The 17118-nt window shown below is 44.1% G+C and overlaps 1 protein-coding gene across 9 annotated transcripts in view; it reads left to right on the top strand.

Annotated features, from left to right (window-relative positions):
• Positions 1-17118, top strand: part of LOC147029496 (uncharacterized) — a 313146-nt gene that overhangs the window by 259886 nt on the left and 36142 nt on the right. For all 9 annotated transcript variants that reach the window (XM_085871980.1, XM_085871978.1, XM_085871977.1 and 6 more), the window contains one exon: positions 9816-9903. In XM_085871980.1, the coding sequence (XP_085728106.1) occupies positions 9816-9903 (88 nt within the window). The remainder of the gene's footprint in view (positions 1-9815; positions 9904-17118) is intronic.

Here is a 17118-nt window from a genome sequence, read left to right as displayed (position 1 = left end):
TCTACCCCCGATAATCCACCAAAGCCCACTTCCTTCATTTCTCCTGCTTTCCTTCCTGAAAGTCCCTGAAATGTCCATCTTCTCTTCGCCATGTTCCCCGTCCCATCCCCATCCCTCTCCCTTCCACAGTTCACCTAATGTGTCTGTTCCCCACTGTTTTGTCTCTTCCACTCCCGCCCCTCTTGTCTCATGCCTCCTTGCTGTGAGTTGTGTGTTTGCTCTCATACGAGCCTCGACCAAGGTATACAAAAAAAAAAAATTTAGCTTTGTTCCCGTATGTTGGTCTGATTACTGCAATGAACGGTGCATGAGAAACAACAAAAGGCTCCTAATGGGAGGTAATTGTAGGTGCGGACGCAAAAAATGACACTTCTTCGCTCAAATAACTCGATTGGCCAAAATGAAATGCCACAACTAAATTGGAACACAATAGGTTGCCCGCGATTGGTCGAAATCCATGATATTAGAACCCTTGATATTTAAGAGTTTACTGTATCGCACAATATCTCAAAACGTGGATGGGTTATGTTATAACAAAACCTTAAAAATGACTTTGGTCGGTGAAGAGAACAAGCCGATTAGATTTTGGTTAAAGGCCCTGTCACACCTTGACGATTTAGCCAGCGTATGCCTGACGTATGCAAAATTTGGCTAAAACGCTGAAACGCGTCGAATACGTTATGGGTAAGTTTGTTTACGTTAAGGGCACGCTGGCATACGTCGTAGTACGCTAGCATACGTCGTAGTACGCCGAGGTGTTAGACAAATTTTCCATGCTTGAAATTTCCCGACGTATGACTCGCACGTTCCGCATAATGCTGACCATAAGTTGTAGGCACGTTACGCGATCATTGACACACATCGACACTCGTTACTTGTACGTTACTCATAAGTCGAAACACGTCAAGGTAATGGTTAGCGTCAGTGTTCCAGACTCCCTGGTTGTTGTTTTTTTTTTGTTTTTTTTCCTTCTGTATGACAGTGATGTTAACACTTCGATTTCTAGTGCGGTTATGATATAATGTAATTAATAGGCTGCCGCTCAACGATTTAAATCATAACCGCACTAGAAAACGAAGTGTCAACATCACCGTCACACCGAAGAAAAATGAAAAAAGAAATCAGGGAGTCTGGAACACTGACGCTAACCATTACCTTGACGTGTTTCGACTTATGAGTAACGTATGTTGACGTGTGTCAACGATCGCGTAGCGTGCTTCCAACTTATGCCAGCATATGCGGAATGTGTGTCATACATCGAACGTCGAGAAATTTTCAACATGCTGAAAATTTCTCGACGTGCTCAGCGTATGACGACGTATGCCAGCGTACTACGATGTATGCCAGCGTGCTCTTAACGTAGACAAAACTTACCCATAACGTATTCGACGTGTGCCAGCTTGGTTAGACAAATTTTTCATATGTCGGCATACGCTGGCTAAAACGTCAAGGTGTGACAGCGGCTTGACACTTCGATGTCTCGTGCGGTTATGATTTGAATCGTCGAACCGCAGCCTATGAATAGCCTACTCCACGTGATCGTCAGCGATACGCTGCCGCGCGCTATGCATAAGTTAGACTATCGTTGGGCATAGACTGTGAACGCCGACAACACGCTCAGCATTCGTTGGTATAAGTTATCTATATGTGATTAAAACGTTCTGTGTACGTTACTAATACGTTATGCATACGTCCAACACGTTATTATACGCCCAAAACGTTTTTTAAAAACATCAATAGTTCAGCGTACGCCAGCGTTTTACATACATTTTGAGACCTTGCCATACGCTGGCTAAAACGTCAAGGTGTGACAGGGCCTTAAGGTCCGGATGCATATCCGGCCAAATAGTCCAGGAGCAAGGATACATTTAGCGTACCTGAAAAAAATGAAATTGTTCAACACCCCCTACAGAAAAGGTTTGACTTGACAGGGTGGTAGAATAGACCCTATAGAACACCTCCAGGTGGTATGTGGTTTCAAATTGTGGTATCATTAAAATTCTACAGGCCATTATACATACCAAGGATACTTACCAAGAGGGTCACTGTGGACTAGCAAAATTTAGGGGATTGGTAACGTAAACATGAATATCTTTGGCGAGACTCAACCAATTTTCAATATTGAGGTATCAAACAGCTGATTAACATTGCCACAGGTATCAGGATGTCCCCAGATGCTGCAACACGCATGGTTAACTCCTACCAGATCGGCACAGCTCAAATGACAACATTTGTTGAACAGAGACTGAATACCAATGAAGTGACATTTTGGGATTCCCTGCCAAACCTGAAGATCAAAACATTTGCCACACTAAGCAAGAAGAAACCGGTGAAGCTAACTGATGAGAAAGTTATCACTCTTGGTGCTGACCGTGAAGTCTTTGGCCGCCTTCTGATCACAGGAAAGTCAAGGGGCATCAATCTGAGAGAACTCCTCAGCTACAAGTTATCAACAGTGCCATTAGACCATGTGGAGGTACTCAATATTACCTTCAGAAAATGATTTTCGATGTGCAGATCACCAATCTGGATGAAATTCGGCATACTTAAAGAATTTTAGACGCTGAGTCCAAATCCACTTGTTTCCACGTCGAGGATGTGACACATTTGGTCATTTTTGGCAATTAAAGATGCACCGAACATTAAAGAACGATTTTGACAGAAATGAAGAATCAAGGTTAGACTGATATGTACGTCAAAGAAAACTCTTGTGAGATCTTAAAATGATGCAATATGTTTATACAGAGTTGTATATTATCAAAGAAAACCATATTCACTGTTATTAAAGATGTTTATAATTAAAGGTCATAAACCGAAGCAGTTACATATTTTTACCGGCCGAAAACGTCTGGACCGACCAGACAGGCCTTCAAATTGACCAAGGCAACTTTTTGCTTAAAAGGCAGCCACACTGGCTATTAAAGGTAGTTACATTGACTATTAAAGACAGTTACATTGGCTATTACGGATTAAATCAAAGACAAAGAGACTGCGCGACTCAGCCTGATGAAAAGTAGAACCGCCACAAGAGGATTACTGTCTTAGAACTCCAGTATTTCTTGCTCTGAAGCAGTTGCTGAACTAGGCTCTTGACTGCTGTTATTACAAAACTCAAGTCTACTATTACATGCTAACCAACCTGAATACTACTGAAGTAGATCACCACAGCAAAAGCAGTGTGACACCCGCATTCACAGTTCGTCGTCGGAATCATCGTCAGTTCTGATTTCATCATCCATAAGTTCCATTTCTGCATGGGTCTGTTCATCGTTGGCGCAGTTTTGACACCCACAGCACTCTGTGCAGGACAGTCCTTTTGACTGGCAAGAACACTGGTTGGTCTCGCATTTCATATTCTTGCAATTACATTTCGTCGCCTCTAACAGTTCCTTCGGTGCTGGTGGTTTGCTCAGCCAGTGAACAGTCAGTGCTCCGTTGCGTTCCATCCATCCGTGAAATGTAGAAGGGGCTTCTATAAACCTCTCAGTCACGCGGTGGTGGATCGCAGACTGGGAGTTCACTCTTTTGCAATGCAGCATCAGAGCGTCACTTGTAGGCGGCAACTTCTGTTCTCCCAGCGACTGGCTGCAGAATAGCTTGTAGCGAGCCTCATCCACACTCTTCATGGTCGGCTGATTGTACATGGCACAGACGAATTGTTCCAGGTCGTGAATGATATTCTGATCCAGCGTGAATTCTCGACCGATGCTCCCGAAACAGGTGATGAGATGGGGACTGACTCTTCATCATCAAGTCAAATGGCCTTGTTTTGCCCTTACCGTGGAATGCACTGGTGGTATCACTTCCCATGAAATTGTGCAAACCTATCAACGCATAACAGACAGAACTTTCCAGGGCATAACTCAGCTTCCTAATGTCAACGACGATAATGTCCTTGGGACTTCCTGTGACCAGATGGAAATTTCATGCTCGAATCGACTTCGAATGAGCCAATGCCAACACAAACACATCAGTGTCGAAACTCTCTATGCGCACCGACTCTTCATTCTGTCCCGCGTGAGCGGCATGTAGCAGGAGCTTCGTGTCAGCTTCGTCATGGTCACATTCAAGTTCAGGTACTGACGACACGACACAGTCATGACACCATTAGACGCCTCGATTTTCTCACATTTGCCGGCATGACTGACGTACAACAGCATGTCGCCCAGTTTTGATGGAGAGATGTTTCTCGTCCACGATTCGTCGATGAACTCTATCAACGCCTCCTTGTTGACTCCGCTCAGGAGATAATTGGCCCACTGTTTGGGAAGGGCTTGATCACATCCGCAGATGGTTCGCACCTGAAGATCGCCCACCCTGCCCACTCGTCTGGCATGCTCCAGGCACTTGATGCTGATACTTGGGTAAGTATCAAACACCACTTCCAGTCTCGAAGATTGGTTATGTCGTGCTTTGGCCACTACGATGTTCAGCACCATCTCTTCCAGTTTGCCGAAAGTGTTCTGCAGTGAACCAGCCTTTATCGCCTGAATAATGGCCATTCCATCCACAATTGTTGCACCTTGGATTGGCCGAGCGTCCACACGGCAATCGGGCCACAGTTTCAGAATATGGTTGCGGAGTTTGGCTTTGTCCGTCTTAGCAATCGAACCATCACCGATGCCATCGGGAAAGATATGTTCGCCAGTGGGTACGCGAGCAGATCGTGGAGTGTTGCATTGCTTTTCTCTCCAATCAACAGCAGTCGTGTGAAAAGACGACGTTCATTCGCAATTTCAACCTTCGGCGTCTGCTGGTGGGGAGTCGCCGACTTGCCTCGCGCCTTCAAGAAAGTTGCCAATTTGGCCTTTGAAATCGGACTGAAGAATGGGACCTCACCCGAGAGAAGCCGATCACGCATGAATTGCACGACAGCATTCTCTCCCTTGACATACGCATTCATCAAGTCCGCGGAAGTGGCTGGCGGTGCGATGACACCTGAACTAATATTGACGAGTTCAAGGTGAGCGCCGGAGAAAGGGTTAATCATTTGAAGTACTGTGTCCATCACTTGTACCACCACTGCTTCGTTCTTCTTCGAGCTCGACACATCCAAATCCTTTCTCGTTCGGGGCTCGTTGTGGATACCCGCCATGGACTCGCATTTCCGTGCGATTTCCGCATGTGCTGGTTGGGACAGGATCCACTTCTTCACAGCTGTGCTTTTCTGAGTGTAACCAATGAAGCCTCCACTGGTCTTGCTGTCCCTATTTTAAGTCTGCTCTAAGATCTGATCACACGCAACACTACTAAATCCATAACGAGTATGCCGTTGGGCAGTCCATTTGCCGTCCATGAACGCTTGATGGGTGTCTGGGTGGGAGTGCTCTCGCCCGGCCATTTCCAGCCAGTAAACTGGTAAGTACCTTGCATAGTTTAGGTGATCGTATGCAAAGTACCAGGGCATTGACGCTCTCGTGATCGCAAGGTGTTTCGGCCAGTTCGAAGTACGAGTTGCCCATATAAGCTCTCATGCTAGCTCCACCATTTCCAAGTAAGGCCATGTAATGTCCACACTTTGGTGTTTGTTCAGGTCATCCCTCACCATGAGTGCTCCTGAGTATAGAACATGTAAATTGAGGTCTGAGTCACCCTGCTGTGGACCCTGGCTGGCTTCCTCCTCTGTAGTTGACTCTGTTTCTGTTGTGGAGCGAAGGTCTACAACAGCAACCTGAGCAATGGAACCAATATCAATGTCCTTCATGTGCACCACTTCGCTCTCAGACATTTTTAGTGGACGATAGAAAATCATGTCTGGGTACCGTTCCTGCAGTCTTTTCTTCAATCTTGTTGCCTGGGAGTTGGCCTTATCCTGACCTTCGCATACTCTGAGTAGGTCATTGAACATCTCACACAACTTCTTCATATGTATCGTTTGCTTTCCATCAATGAGTCGTACCTGGATTACTTTATCACAGAAAATGTCAAATGTTGAGTCATAGTTCACTTTCTGAGTTTGGAGTTTACTTTCACTCTGTCTGTGGTATGTGTCATTCACATACTCATAATAACATTTATGGTGATAACAAACTGACAGCGCCACACAGTCTTTATCCTTTATAGTTGTCAATATTCTCACATCACGTTCATCTCTCCTCTGCTCAGCAGTTTCCCTCAGCTTTCCTCCATCCTGTGTTTCTGCCAGGGACGACTGATCACGTTGAGATTTTCCTTTGACACGGATGAATTTGTCTTTTTCTGGCATATGATACAAATTCTTGGCAGTACACCAGCTGATTTGCCAGCCACCCTTTCTACAGAGGTTCTGAGGGATTTTCTACGTATTTTGTGGTATGAGTGGTCCTCTTCTTCGAGTCCGCCCACCACCTCACTGGCTCTAGCAGAAACTGCAGTCGTGCTGGCTTCTGATTTCCTTTTCCTGGCTTCATTGCGTTTTATATGATCCTTGTTACAAAACGACGCATCACAGAACCGGTGACAGCCGGCATCCGCAGGAGGATCAGTCATTGGCAGCAGTTTCATTATTTGATCAGCCAGCAAACGGCATTTGTTGATAGTTTCACTATCTGTGGCGTCGCACCAAGCCTTCGCACACTCGCATACTTTACGCCAGCTCTTATCCGTGAATTGCATCACTTTCTCATCATCCTCCCCGCCCAAGTGTATGAAACAACGCATATTTGGTTGTTGAAAGACCAAAAATCACTCAAAATCACACGACAACCATGGGCACCGCCATCTTGATTTGTTGTTTCCTGGTCGTTTCTTCCGCGATTACAAGCATGCCACGCCCACTTCACGGCGGTAATTTCAAATGGTAATAACTGTCGGTGTGTCAACTTGTGCATCTGGAAACAAGTAGGAATTTTAATGGTGTGTTCTCATGAATGTACAGGGTGAATTTCGTTTAGATTGGTGATCTGCACAACAAAACTGAACGAACCGACCCACCTCCACATGACCTACATTATCCCTGGCCCATTACGATGGCAGCTTGAGGAAGACCAACAAGAGCATACTCATTGCTGAGTTGGAGAAGAAGGTAGATGTCCATCCAAAACTGCCACAAGTCACAACCAGCCAGATGTCTTCGGCCCACATCATCGATGCAATGGCGCTGGTACAGATGACAAAGTCTGCTGGTGCTGCAAACTTCGGTTAAATGGCATTCAAGTATTACAGCCTGGTTACTGCCCCTCTTCTTCGGAATGGTTGTCAGCGGGTTGATGTCTTCGACCGGTACTCCAGCCTCTCAATCAAAGCTGGGGAGCGAGAGAAACGAGGAACATCTGCAGCCTTAGAGGTGACAATCCAAGGGCCAGCGACTCCTATTCCAAAGCAGTGGATCAAATACATTGGAAATGTAGAAAACAAAGTCAACTTGTGCGCCTTCTTGGCAGACGCATGGTGCCACATGGGGGTAGACACTCTGCTTGATGGTCAACACCTAGTCATCGGTGGCAGAAGTCTGTGCTAGTCATCAGAGGGCACTGCGAAGAACTGGTTCCCCTCAAGTCAGATCATGAAGAGGCAGACACACGAATATTGCTACATGCAAAACATGCCTCTCATTATCACAACAGGATTGTGATTCAATCACCTGTCACAGATGTGGCTGTCCTCTGCATCACACACGACAGAAAACTCCAGTGTCGGGAGCTGTAGTTTCGGACTGGAATCAAGGATAAAGCTCGGTATATTCCTATCCACAGCTTGGCACACAAACTCGGACCTGAGCTGTGTAATGCTTTACTCGGCTTCCACGCACTCACCGGGTGCGATTCAAACAGTGCACTCTCAGGACTCGGCAAGAAAAAGGGTTTCAATGTCTGAATTGACAGTTAAGAGCATCAGACCAGTCTGGGACAGCTTGGAGAAGAACCCGAGCTCAGCAACAGCACTTCAGAAGCATGCGAAGCCTTCATATGTGCAATGTACTCAACAACCAATGGGGCTGGGAGGAAAGTGAACAATGTGAGATACTGGCAGTTCTGTCAAAAGGGACAAACAAATGAAAATCTCCCCCCTACTTCAACAGCTTACAGCAACATATGAAGCGAGGAAATTACCAGGCCTATGTATGGAAGAGAGCATTGGAGCCTACACAGAACCTTCCACCAGCAGCTGGACATGGCTGGAAAATTCAGGATGGTGCCCTGCAGCCGGTGCTCATGACCAAAGATCCAGCACCACGGGGTCTTCCGGAGCTGACCGTCTGTCACTGCAAGAAGTCTCTATGTCGCCGAGCCGACTGCACATGCAGAACCAACCACATGCCATGCACAGAAGCATGTGCACGTATGGCCGAAGAAACTTGTGAAAATCCAAGAACAATCTTTGAATCCAGTGGTGAAGAAGACGCTGACAAAAAGTTACAACAGATGACATCTTCATGCTTCCATGACGAATGTGATTCCTTGTTGCCAGACACAAATATTACAAACCGCTCTGACGAATGTGCTTCCGTGCAAACATGCACAACTATTATGATTCGCTCTCACTAATGTGCTTCTGTGTTGTCATGCACAGCTCCCAGTGTCGACCATGATAACTATTATCATCCACTATGATGAATGAGTAGCTTCCGTGCTGCCCGAGACAACTATTATACTCGGCTTTCACGAATGTACTTCCGTGTTGCCAAAGACAGCTATTTTGCTCGGCTCTGATGTATGTGCTTCCGTGTTACTATACACTAGTAAAAGACGAACGCTAAAAATAACAGTTGCAGTTTTCTTTATGCGTGCCTCTGTGTGTATATGAATTTCTGCAGAACAATACTTTCTTCAGCGTTTGATTTCCAAAATGAATACATACCAGTAGTAATTGAGAAACACCGTTCACCTTCATATGAGAACACAATTATAAATGTCAGAAAGTTTGAAGTAGTGTGATATTTTAGCTTTGGTGATGCCATGGCAAAGGCCATTTTCAAATAACTGTACATACTCTGATAGAGAATTATAATAGAAAGCCAATGATACCTCGATATTGAAAATTGGTTGAGTCTCGACAAAGATATTCACGTTTACGTTACCCCTCCCCCTAAATTTTGCTAGCCCACAGTGACCCTCTTGGTAAGTACCCTTGGTTTGTATAATGGCCAAAAGAATTTTAATGATACCACAATTTGAAACCACATACTACCTGGAGGTGTTCTATAGGGTCTATTCTACCACCCTGTCAAGTCAAACCTTTTCTGTAGGGGGTGTTGAACGAATTTCCTTATTTGGCCTCATATGAGAAATGGCTGCTGGACTATATAATAAAGGTGGGATACAAAATGTAAACTGTTCAGCCTGGCGGAGGTATGCACTCTACCGAGTGCCGTTCTAGTTTATCTAGAATTGCACCTTCAACCCAAATCTTGAAAGTGGTGTGCTGGGTGTCCCTTCTGTTCGATCCCATTAGTTTGTGGATGTTTAAAATGGGGGAATTCCAGCCCCATTTTCTATCCAATCATCATATAACCTTTTTTAATATAAAATTCTCCATGGGTATGTGCTCCTATGTTTAAACCTTCATGTATATCACTCAAGCAGTTGCGGATAAAACTGATTAAAAAGTGAAGAAGGTAAAAAGGTGAGGTCCTCAGCCGACATTCCACAACATACTCAGATAGTTGTGGATGCCTTTTACTAGTTAACATTATCATGGACCAACTCTACATTTTGTGGAAAGATGACTTGTATTGAACTAAGAATTTAAACAAAAGTGGATCCCATGAATATTGTGATGTGCCATAATTATCTTTGCTGAAAAATGCTCTACCCTGTTGTCCATGCAATATTTCCTTTAAGATGATAATAGAAAATAATGACAAAAGTTTGTGTGTCCTTGTGTCCTTCCCACAGCAAATTCCAAAACAGAAGAAAAGGGTGCAACAAGTCCACAGGAAGGAACACCGACTGGGAAGTCTCGCTTACGATTCCTTGGTTTTAGGTAAGGGACTACACTTTGTTAATCTTTGTTTCGTAGATTACCACTTCCATCTGAGTTATATTTTCTGAAAATGTTGTTTGAAGCCAACGGAAGGTGTTTCCAAGAATAAATCTGAATAACTTATCTGAGCACTGATATACTTTTTATACTTTCATTGTTTTATTCAAGTTGGGGGAATGTAGATGCTGGCACAGCCCGAAGCAGATAAAATCTGTTCTACGTGTTGCATTGTGACTGCTGTGGGCTTGCCTTCAGGTTACAGGAAGCAAACAGCTACATTTCAACATGGTGACCATTATTTAGTCATGGAAAAAAAAAAACCATGTAGAGCATATTCTGAGAGCATTATAAGTTTGGGATATACCTCTACATCACTTGCTAATTAACAGTGAGGTTCTTATAGGAAGCTATATTCTCACCATGTGATATTAAAGGCAGGTGGATGGTGTGCTGGACAGGTAATGCTGTTGATGGTATGTTTCTCAATGTTTGCAATTATGACAGTAGGATAAATATATTGAGAAGGTATTAGAAACATGAGCCCATATGAGAATTTTCTTGGGTTCATGAAACATGTCTAACAAAAAGATTGCTTTTGGAATTACTCTATAAACTTGTATATGGTGATTAGTGATCAACTTTTAATATTTAACTGATGATTAGTGATCAACTTTTAATATTTAACTGAAGTTGCTGACGTGAGACGAGCAGAGCTGTTCAGATGTTGGCATTGGACTACACAAAGATTAGCTGGCCACTTTAGTGTATCCCCTTCTATGATTGCCCTCTCTTTCACTTTAATACTGCTGCGGACTCGGGGTTCGAGGCTCGCCACGCAGGAAAGCACTTGGGTCGCTTTCGAACATCCAGTCCTGAGGCCGCCGGGCACAGATAACACTGTACACCGGCAGGTTGCCAAGTAACCACGAACGCCGATTGGCACTGCCAATCTGGGCAGGGTTACACTACTTCGTGTGATACTTTACCTGTAAACGGCCGAGTCAATTGAGGTCTCGTGCCCTCAGCGTGCACTCGGATTACTGCCAAGCAATACATTGAGTGTGCACTGGCTAACAAGAGCAAATTTGGTGGGGTAGAACTTCCTGGCGAAGCTAATGTGCGGACCGTGCTCGACCAATGAAGGAAAAGACGAAACGGGCTGGGTTTATTGATAACAAAAGCAATTTGTTACAGGTGAGGGTGAGGAAAGTCATGTTGCACAGTCAAGAGTTTATTCACAAAATGTCGCAGAGGACAGCAAGGAATTGAGTGTGGCAAAAGAAGTGCAAATCTATATGATAAAAGGAGCTGTGTCTGTCTGTCTCTGTCTGTTTTTCATCTTAAAACTTGACAATGGATAAACGGATTTCAATAAATCCAACAATGGTGGATTCAGAGAACTCCCACGAAGGTTTGTGGTGATGTTTTTTTTTTCTTTTCGGGTATGTGGGCAGATGTGGTGAAACTGCAAACATCAACTTGTGATGCTGGTTATCCCCACATCCCAGGAATCCATTTTCTTCTTGCCCTATTGATTAGCCATCACAACAAAGATTGGTATTTCCATCAGCGAAGTGACTGGTCTCATATTCTAGTTTGTACAAAAAGAAAGAGGATCCAGAGCAGAGTTAACACAATAATAACTTCTACAATCTTTTATTATGCTGCACATGTTAAAGGCACCATCAGACACATTCCCAAGGAAGTCAGAAGGTTCAGAAAGAGGAGAAGCAGTCATCGTTGTACCTAGTGCGGTCGATGGACCCATGCAACCCGATCGCTTCAGAAGGGAAGAAAACTGGGGTATCTATGGTGCATGAGTGGGAGGTGCAAAAACGTGATGCAGTAAAAGTGTGAAGGAAGTGCGTATCAGTTATTGTTGCTCTTTTAGTTTTTGTATCCACGGTGGACAAGACAAGATGGGAGAGACAGAACGTGTGAGGTAAAGAGCTTAACATGGCATGTGAGAGAGTCTGTAAGTGGTAATGAGTATTGGCTGCGTTCCGCAAGGATTAGAAATGGTACGTGCTGCTGCCTTGCTTGACGTTCAGCATTTAAAAGGATGAAAGCATGGACAATCCCAATAGGTTGACCTTATCCATGGAGAGGAGGAAATTGCTCCTTAGGAAATTCCTCGCTGGATGTGGTGAGAAAAGTGTTGCCATGGTTGACATCACTGGTACCCAGAGTGCCTCAGGAAGTGACGGCACTTCCCCCAAGCTTCGTGTCTGTATTTGTCTCATCCAACAGTCCTGTTATGTTTCGTATATTCATGTTTATGTCATTGTATGCGAGATGTCATATGTGTGAGATGTGTGTGGCTGCTTCTCCACAAGCCTAAGTTTCTGTTTAAAAAAAACTACATTGGGTATCTTTCTGGTTTGCTGATTAATTCAGAATTCATTTGTCCACCAATGATCATGTTTGAGCCTGACATTTTTTATACAATACAACATCATCGAGCAGAGTGGCCACACGGACTTAATTTTGTTTTGAAGGGTTGGATTTGTTGCAAGGTGATGGTGAAAGCCCTTTTGGTGGTTCAATTTGCCCTGACCTCAATCAGACCCATGTCAACACCTGATGTCATGCTTCCAGAATAATCATGGAGTACCTTGCACAGCAAAACCTACAAGTACTAGAAGGGTACTCGGTAGAGCGCATACCTCTGCCACACAATGCCTGATCCATGAGAACATATCGGGTCCAATACATTTTTGAAATATGCTATACTGTATATCGTTTTTGGCCCAATCTCTCAATGGTGAAGAATCACTTTGAAAATTAAATAATTATCATATCCAGATCCGGATTCAGATCTTCACCAAACTCAAATCAATTCGTCCTTGCCACACACCCAACCTGTCCACCAAGTTTCGTCTGAATCTGTCCACAACTTTTTTAGATTTCCTGTTAGTCATGGCCAAAAATATTGGCACCCTTGCACTTTTTTCAAATAACTCATAATTTTCTCTAAAAATAAGTTGAAATTGACAAAAGTATTTTGTCTCCACAATTCTTTATGTCACTGTTAATATTACAGAAACTTTTGTTTTTGATTCAGAACTTATATCCTTTTAAATCAGACAATAAAATGAAATGGCATCGAGAAAATTATTAACACACTCGACTTGATATTTGGAAGCACAGCCTGTGGACAATATAACTGCAGTCAAGTGCTTCCTATAGCCATGAATGAGCTTCCCACACTTCTCTACTGGCAGTTTGGCCCACTCTTCTTGTGCAAACTGCTCCAGTTCTCCCATATTTTAAGGGTGCCTTCTCCAAACTGCTGTTCTCAGATCTCCACACAGGTGTTCAATGTGATTTAGATCTGGACTCATTGCTGGTCTGTTCCGAACATTCCAGCGTTTTGTCTTGAACCATTCCTGGGTGCTTTTTGAAGTGTGTTTGGGGTCATTGTCCTGCTACAAGACCCATGACCTTTGATGGAGACCCAGCTTTCTGACACTCGGTTGAACATTGTGCTCCAAAATGCCTTGGTAATCTCCTGATTCCATGATGCCATGTACACATTCAAGGCACCCAGTGCCAGAGGCACCACAGCATCCCCAAAACCATTGCTGAACCTCCTCCATGTTTGACTGAAGGGAAGATGTTCATTTCTTTGAAGGCTTCGTTTTGTTTTCTGTAAATGGAGATGATCTGCTTCACCAAAAAGCTGTAATTTGGTCTCGTCTGTCCACAGGACATTCTCCCAGAAGGAATTTGGCTTGTTCAGGTATGTTTTGGCAACTCAATTCGGGCTTTCTTGTCTCTCTCTCTCTCTCTCTCTCTCTCTCTCTCTCTCTCTCTCTCTCTCTCTCTCTCTCTCTCTCTCTCTCTCTCTCTCTCTCTCTCTCTCTCTCTCTCTCTCTCTCTCTCTCTCTCTCTCTCTCTGTCTCTGTGTCTCTGTGTCTCTGTGTCTCTGTGTCTCTGTGTCTCTGTGTCTCTGTGTCTCTGTGTCTCTGTGTCTCTGTGTCTCTGTGTCTCTGTGTCTCTGTGTCTCTCTGTGTCTCTCTGTGTCTCTCTGTGTCTCTCTGTGTCTCTCTGTGTCTCTCTGTGTCTCTCTGTGTCTCTCTGTGTCTCTCTGTGTCTCTCTGTGTCTCTCTGTGTCTCTCTGTGTCTCTCTGTGTCTCTCTGTGTCTCTCTGTGTCTCTCTGTGTCTCTCTGTGTCTCTCTGTGTCTCTCTGTGTCTCTCTGTGTCTCTCTGTGTCTCTCTGTGTCTCTCTGTGTCTCTCTGTGTCTCTCTGTGTCTCTCTGTGTCTCTCTGTGTCTCTCTGTGTCTCTCTGTGTCTCTCTGTGTCTCTCTGTGTCTCTCTGTGTCTCTCTGTGTCTCTCTGTGTCTCTCTGTGTCTCTCTGTGTCTCTCTGTGTCTCTCTGTGTCTCTCTGTGTCTCTCTGTGTCTCTCTGTGTCTCTCTGTGTCTCTCTGTGTCTCTCTGTGTCTCTCTGTGTCTCTCTGTGTCTCTCTGTGTCTCTCTGTGTCTCTCTGTGTCTCTCTGTGTCTCTCTGTGTCTCTCTGTGTCTCTCTGTGTCTCTCTGTGTCTCTCTGTGTCTCTCTGTGTCTCTCTGTGTCTCTCTGTGTCTCTCTGTGTCTCTCTGTGTCTCTCTGTGTCTCTCTGTGTCTCTCTGTGTCTCTCTGTGTCTCTCTGTGTCTCTCTGTGTCTCTCTGTGTCTCTGTGTCTGTGTCTCTGTGTCTCTGTGTCTCTCTGTGTCTCTGTGTCTCTGTGTCTCTGTGTCTCTGTGTCTCTGTGTCTCTGTGTCTCTGTGTCTCTGTGTCTCTGTGTCTCTGTCTCTCTGTGTCCTCCTGGGTGTCCCACCGTAGAACCCCGTTTCATTGAGTTGGCGACGGATGGTGCAAGTCGAAACTGTCGTACCTTGTGTGTGAAGGTCAGCTTGATTCTGTTTGACAGTTGATTGAGGTGCTTTCTCCACCATGCGAACAATCCTTCGCTGCAATCTTCCATCAGGTTTTCTCTTGCAGTCACGTCCAGAGTGCCATGGGCCTTAAACTTCCTGATAACATTATGTACGGTGGACACAGGAACATCAAGGTCTCTTGGGATGGACTTTATAGCCTTGAGATTGTCCATACTTGGCTACAATCCTGTGTCTAACCTCCTCAGACAATTCTCTGATTTTCTTTCTTTTCTCCATGCTCATTGCGATCCACAAAGTGACACAAAACAACAGAATAACTCCTTTTCTCTCTTCAAACTGGTTGAATGATTGATTTTTATATTGCAGTCACCTGCAACTCACCACAGGTGAGTTCAATTCCAAAGTAAAGGAGAATCACCTGTTTGAAATCTCATTATTTCTAACAACTTTTAAAAGGTGCCAATAACATTGTCTGGGCCATTTTAGGATTTCTGTGTGGAATAAACAAAGATTTAGTATTTTTTGTTTTGTTCCACTGTAAACCAAAGAAATACATTTGTGGACACCAAAAGATTTTTTAATTTCAACAATTTTCTGGAAGAAATGGTTCATTATTTGAAAAAAAAAGTGCAAGGGTGCCAATATTTTTGGCCACGAGAGTATGTATCGGTTTCGTCCCATCTCCCAATGGTGAAGAATCATTTAAAATAATTATCAGTTCCAGATTTGGATCTTCACCAACATGGCATCGTATCGATTCTTTCTTGTCACACACCCCACCCAACGTGTCCACAAAGTTTCATGCGAATCCTTCCACAACTTTTTTTCGATATCGTGCTATATCTCGATTTCGCCCCATCTCTCAATGGTGAAGAATCACTTAAAAAAATTATTACATCTGAATCTTCACCAAAATCGAAATCAGTTCATCCTTGTCACACACCCAACCTGTTCACAAAATTTCATCCAGATCCGTCCACAACTTTTTGAGATATCCTGCACACAAAGAAACACAGGCAGAAAGGGGTGAAAACATAACCTCCTTCACCTTCAGTGGCGGAGGTAAATATGTAGCAGCAAGCAAGAAGCCCAGACGTTGTCTGTAGTCTTTTGATTTTTTTTAAATTTCTTTTTTAAAGGAAATATATTGAAATTTTTGGTTATTTTATCCACTGCAATGTTTACACCCATGTCAATAACTCGATGTGAAATGTCTTCCCATCTCCCCATTTTGTCATTACACTTTTTAAACTTTTTTGCATCCATAACTGTCGTGCTATGTTTCTACTATTTTGGGATACTACATGGCATTATTAAATGAGGCCTATGTAGTGGTTTCATTGCATGATTGGCTCGTTAGAGATGCTTCAGCATATGAAATGTAGTTTGTAATTTTTGCCGCCGAGAATTTGATACATAATCGCACGTTAAAAGTACCAGGCAGAAATCTCATCACGTCGACGCTCATTCACCAACCACCCAGACTAATTGTGCCCACGCCCCAAAGGCATACGTTTTGGTTGCTTGGAACGGGCTGATGCATCCCAAAATACCACAAAATAATATTTATAATGTGAAGCAATGTGGTCCACCCAATCTCCAGCCTATGAAAGGAAACATTTGATGTTATCTTCAATGTCAAAATTAATCATCAACAAAATGACTCACATTATCGTTGTGATGGAATATCATTATGGATCTCTGTCGTTCACATTGCATCGAAAATCTTCAATGCAGAAGTAGCAGATGTGGCATCCACCCGACTCCACCGGTTTGTGGTGACCTGGAGGGCTTTGCATTCCATTGCCTGAGCCGGTCGGTCTGCTCAGTTCACCGACGTGATCACACTGCCTGCGTTTTTGCTTTAAAAATGGTTTTCTCTGCAACCGCCTGTCTGATCGCTGCGAAACTTAAACTTTAAATACAGGAGGGACTCGCTGTGGAGAATATTCTATTGCTAACTCTGACATCATCGGTCACATAGTGTGGCAGCCATATTGGATTAAAGGAAAAAAGTGGACATCATTTTCCCCAAAATCGCTTGATGAAAAAAAAAAAAAAAAGAGAACTTAGCATACGTCATCAACTCCCCATTGGTTATATCGGGTGATAATGATGACGTCATCAGTGAAGTGATAGTGTTACGGGGCCGGGACGTCAGCCGTGAGCGCGACCGCGAGATGGAGCCAAAAGTCGGCTCGACTGAATCGGTCGCCCCGGGTAAGTCCAGAGTCGACGGGTCCTTGTTTTGGACAGTGAAGGGCCAATGTTTCCACCATGTGGTACAGGGTTATTTGCCAAATCTTGAAAATTCCTTGAGACCACGTGGCGAT

This window comes from Eptatretus burgeri, chromosome 3, assembly GCF_056783735.1.
Source record: "Eptatretus burgeri isolate ZD-2024b chromosome 3, Ebu_testis_v1, whole genome shotgun sequence".
NCBI classification, from domain to species: domain Eukaryota; kingdom Metazoa; phylum Chordata; class Myxini; order Myxiniformes; family Myxinidae; genus Eptatretus; species Eptatretus burgeri.
Note: the sequence above shows the minus strand (reverse complement) of the source record. Positions and strands in the feature narration are given on the sequence as shown.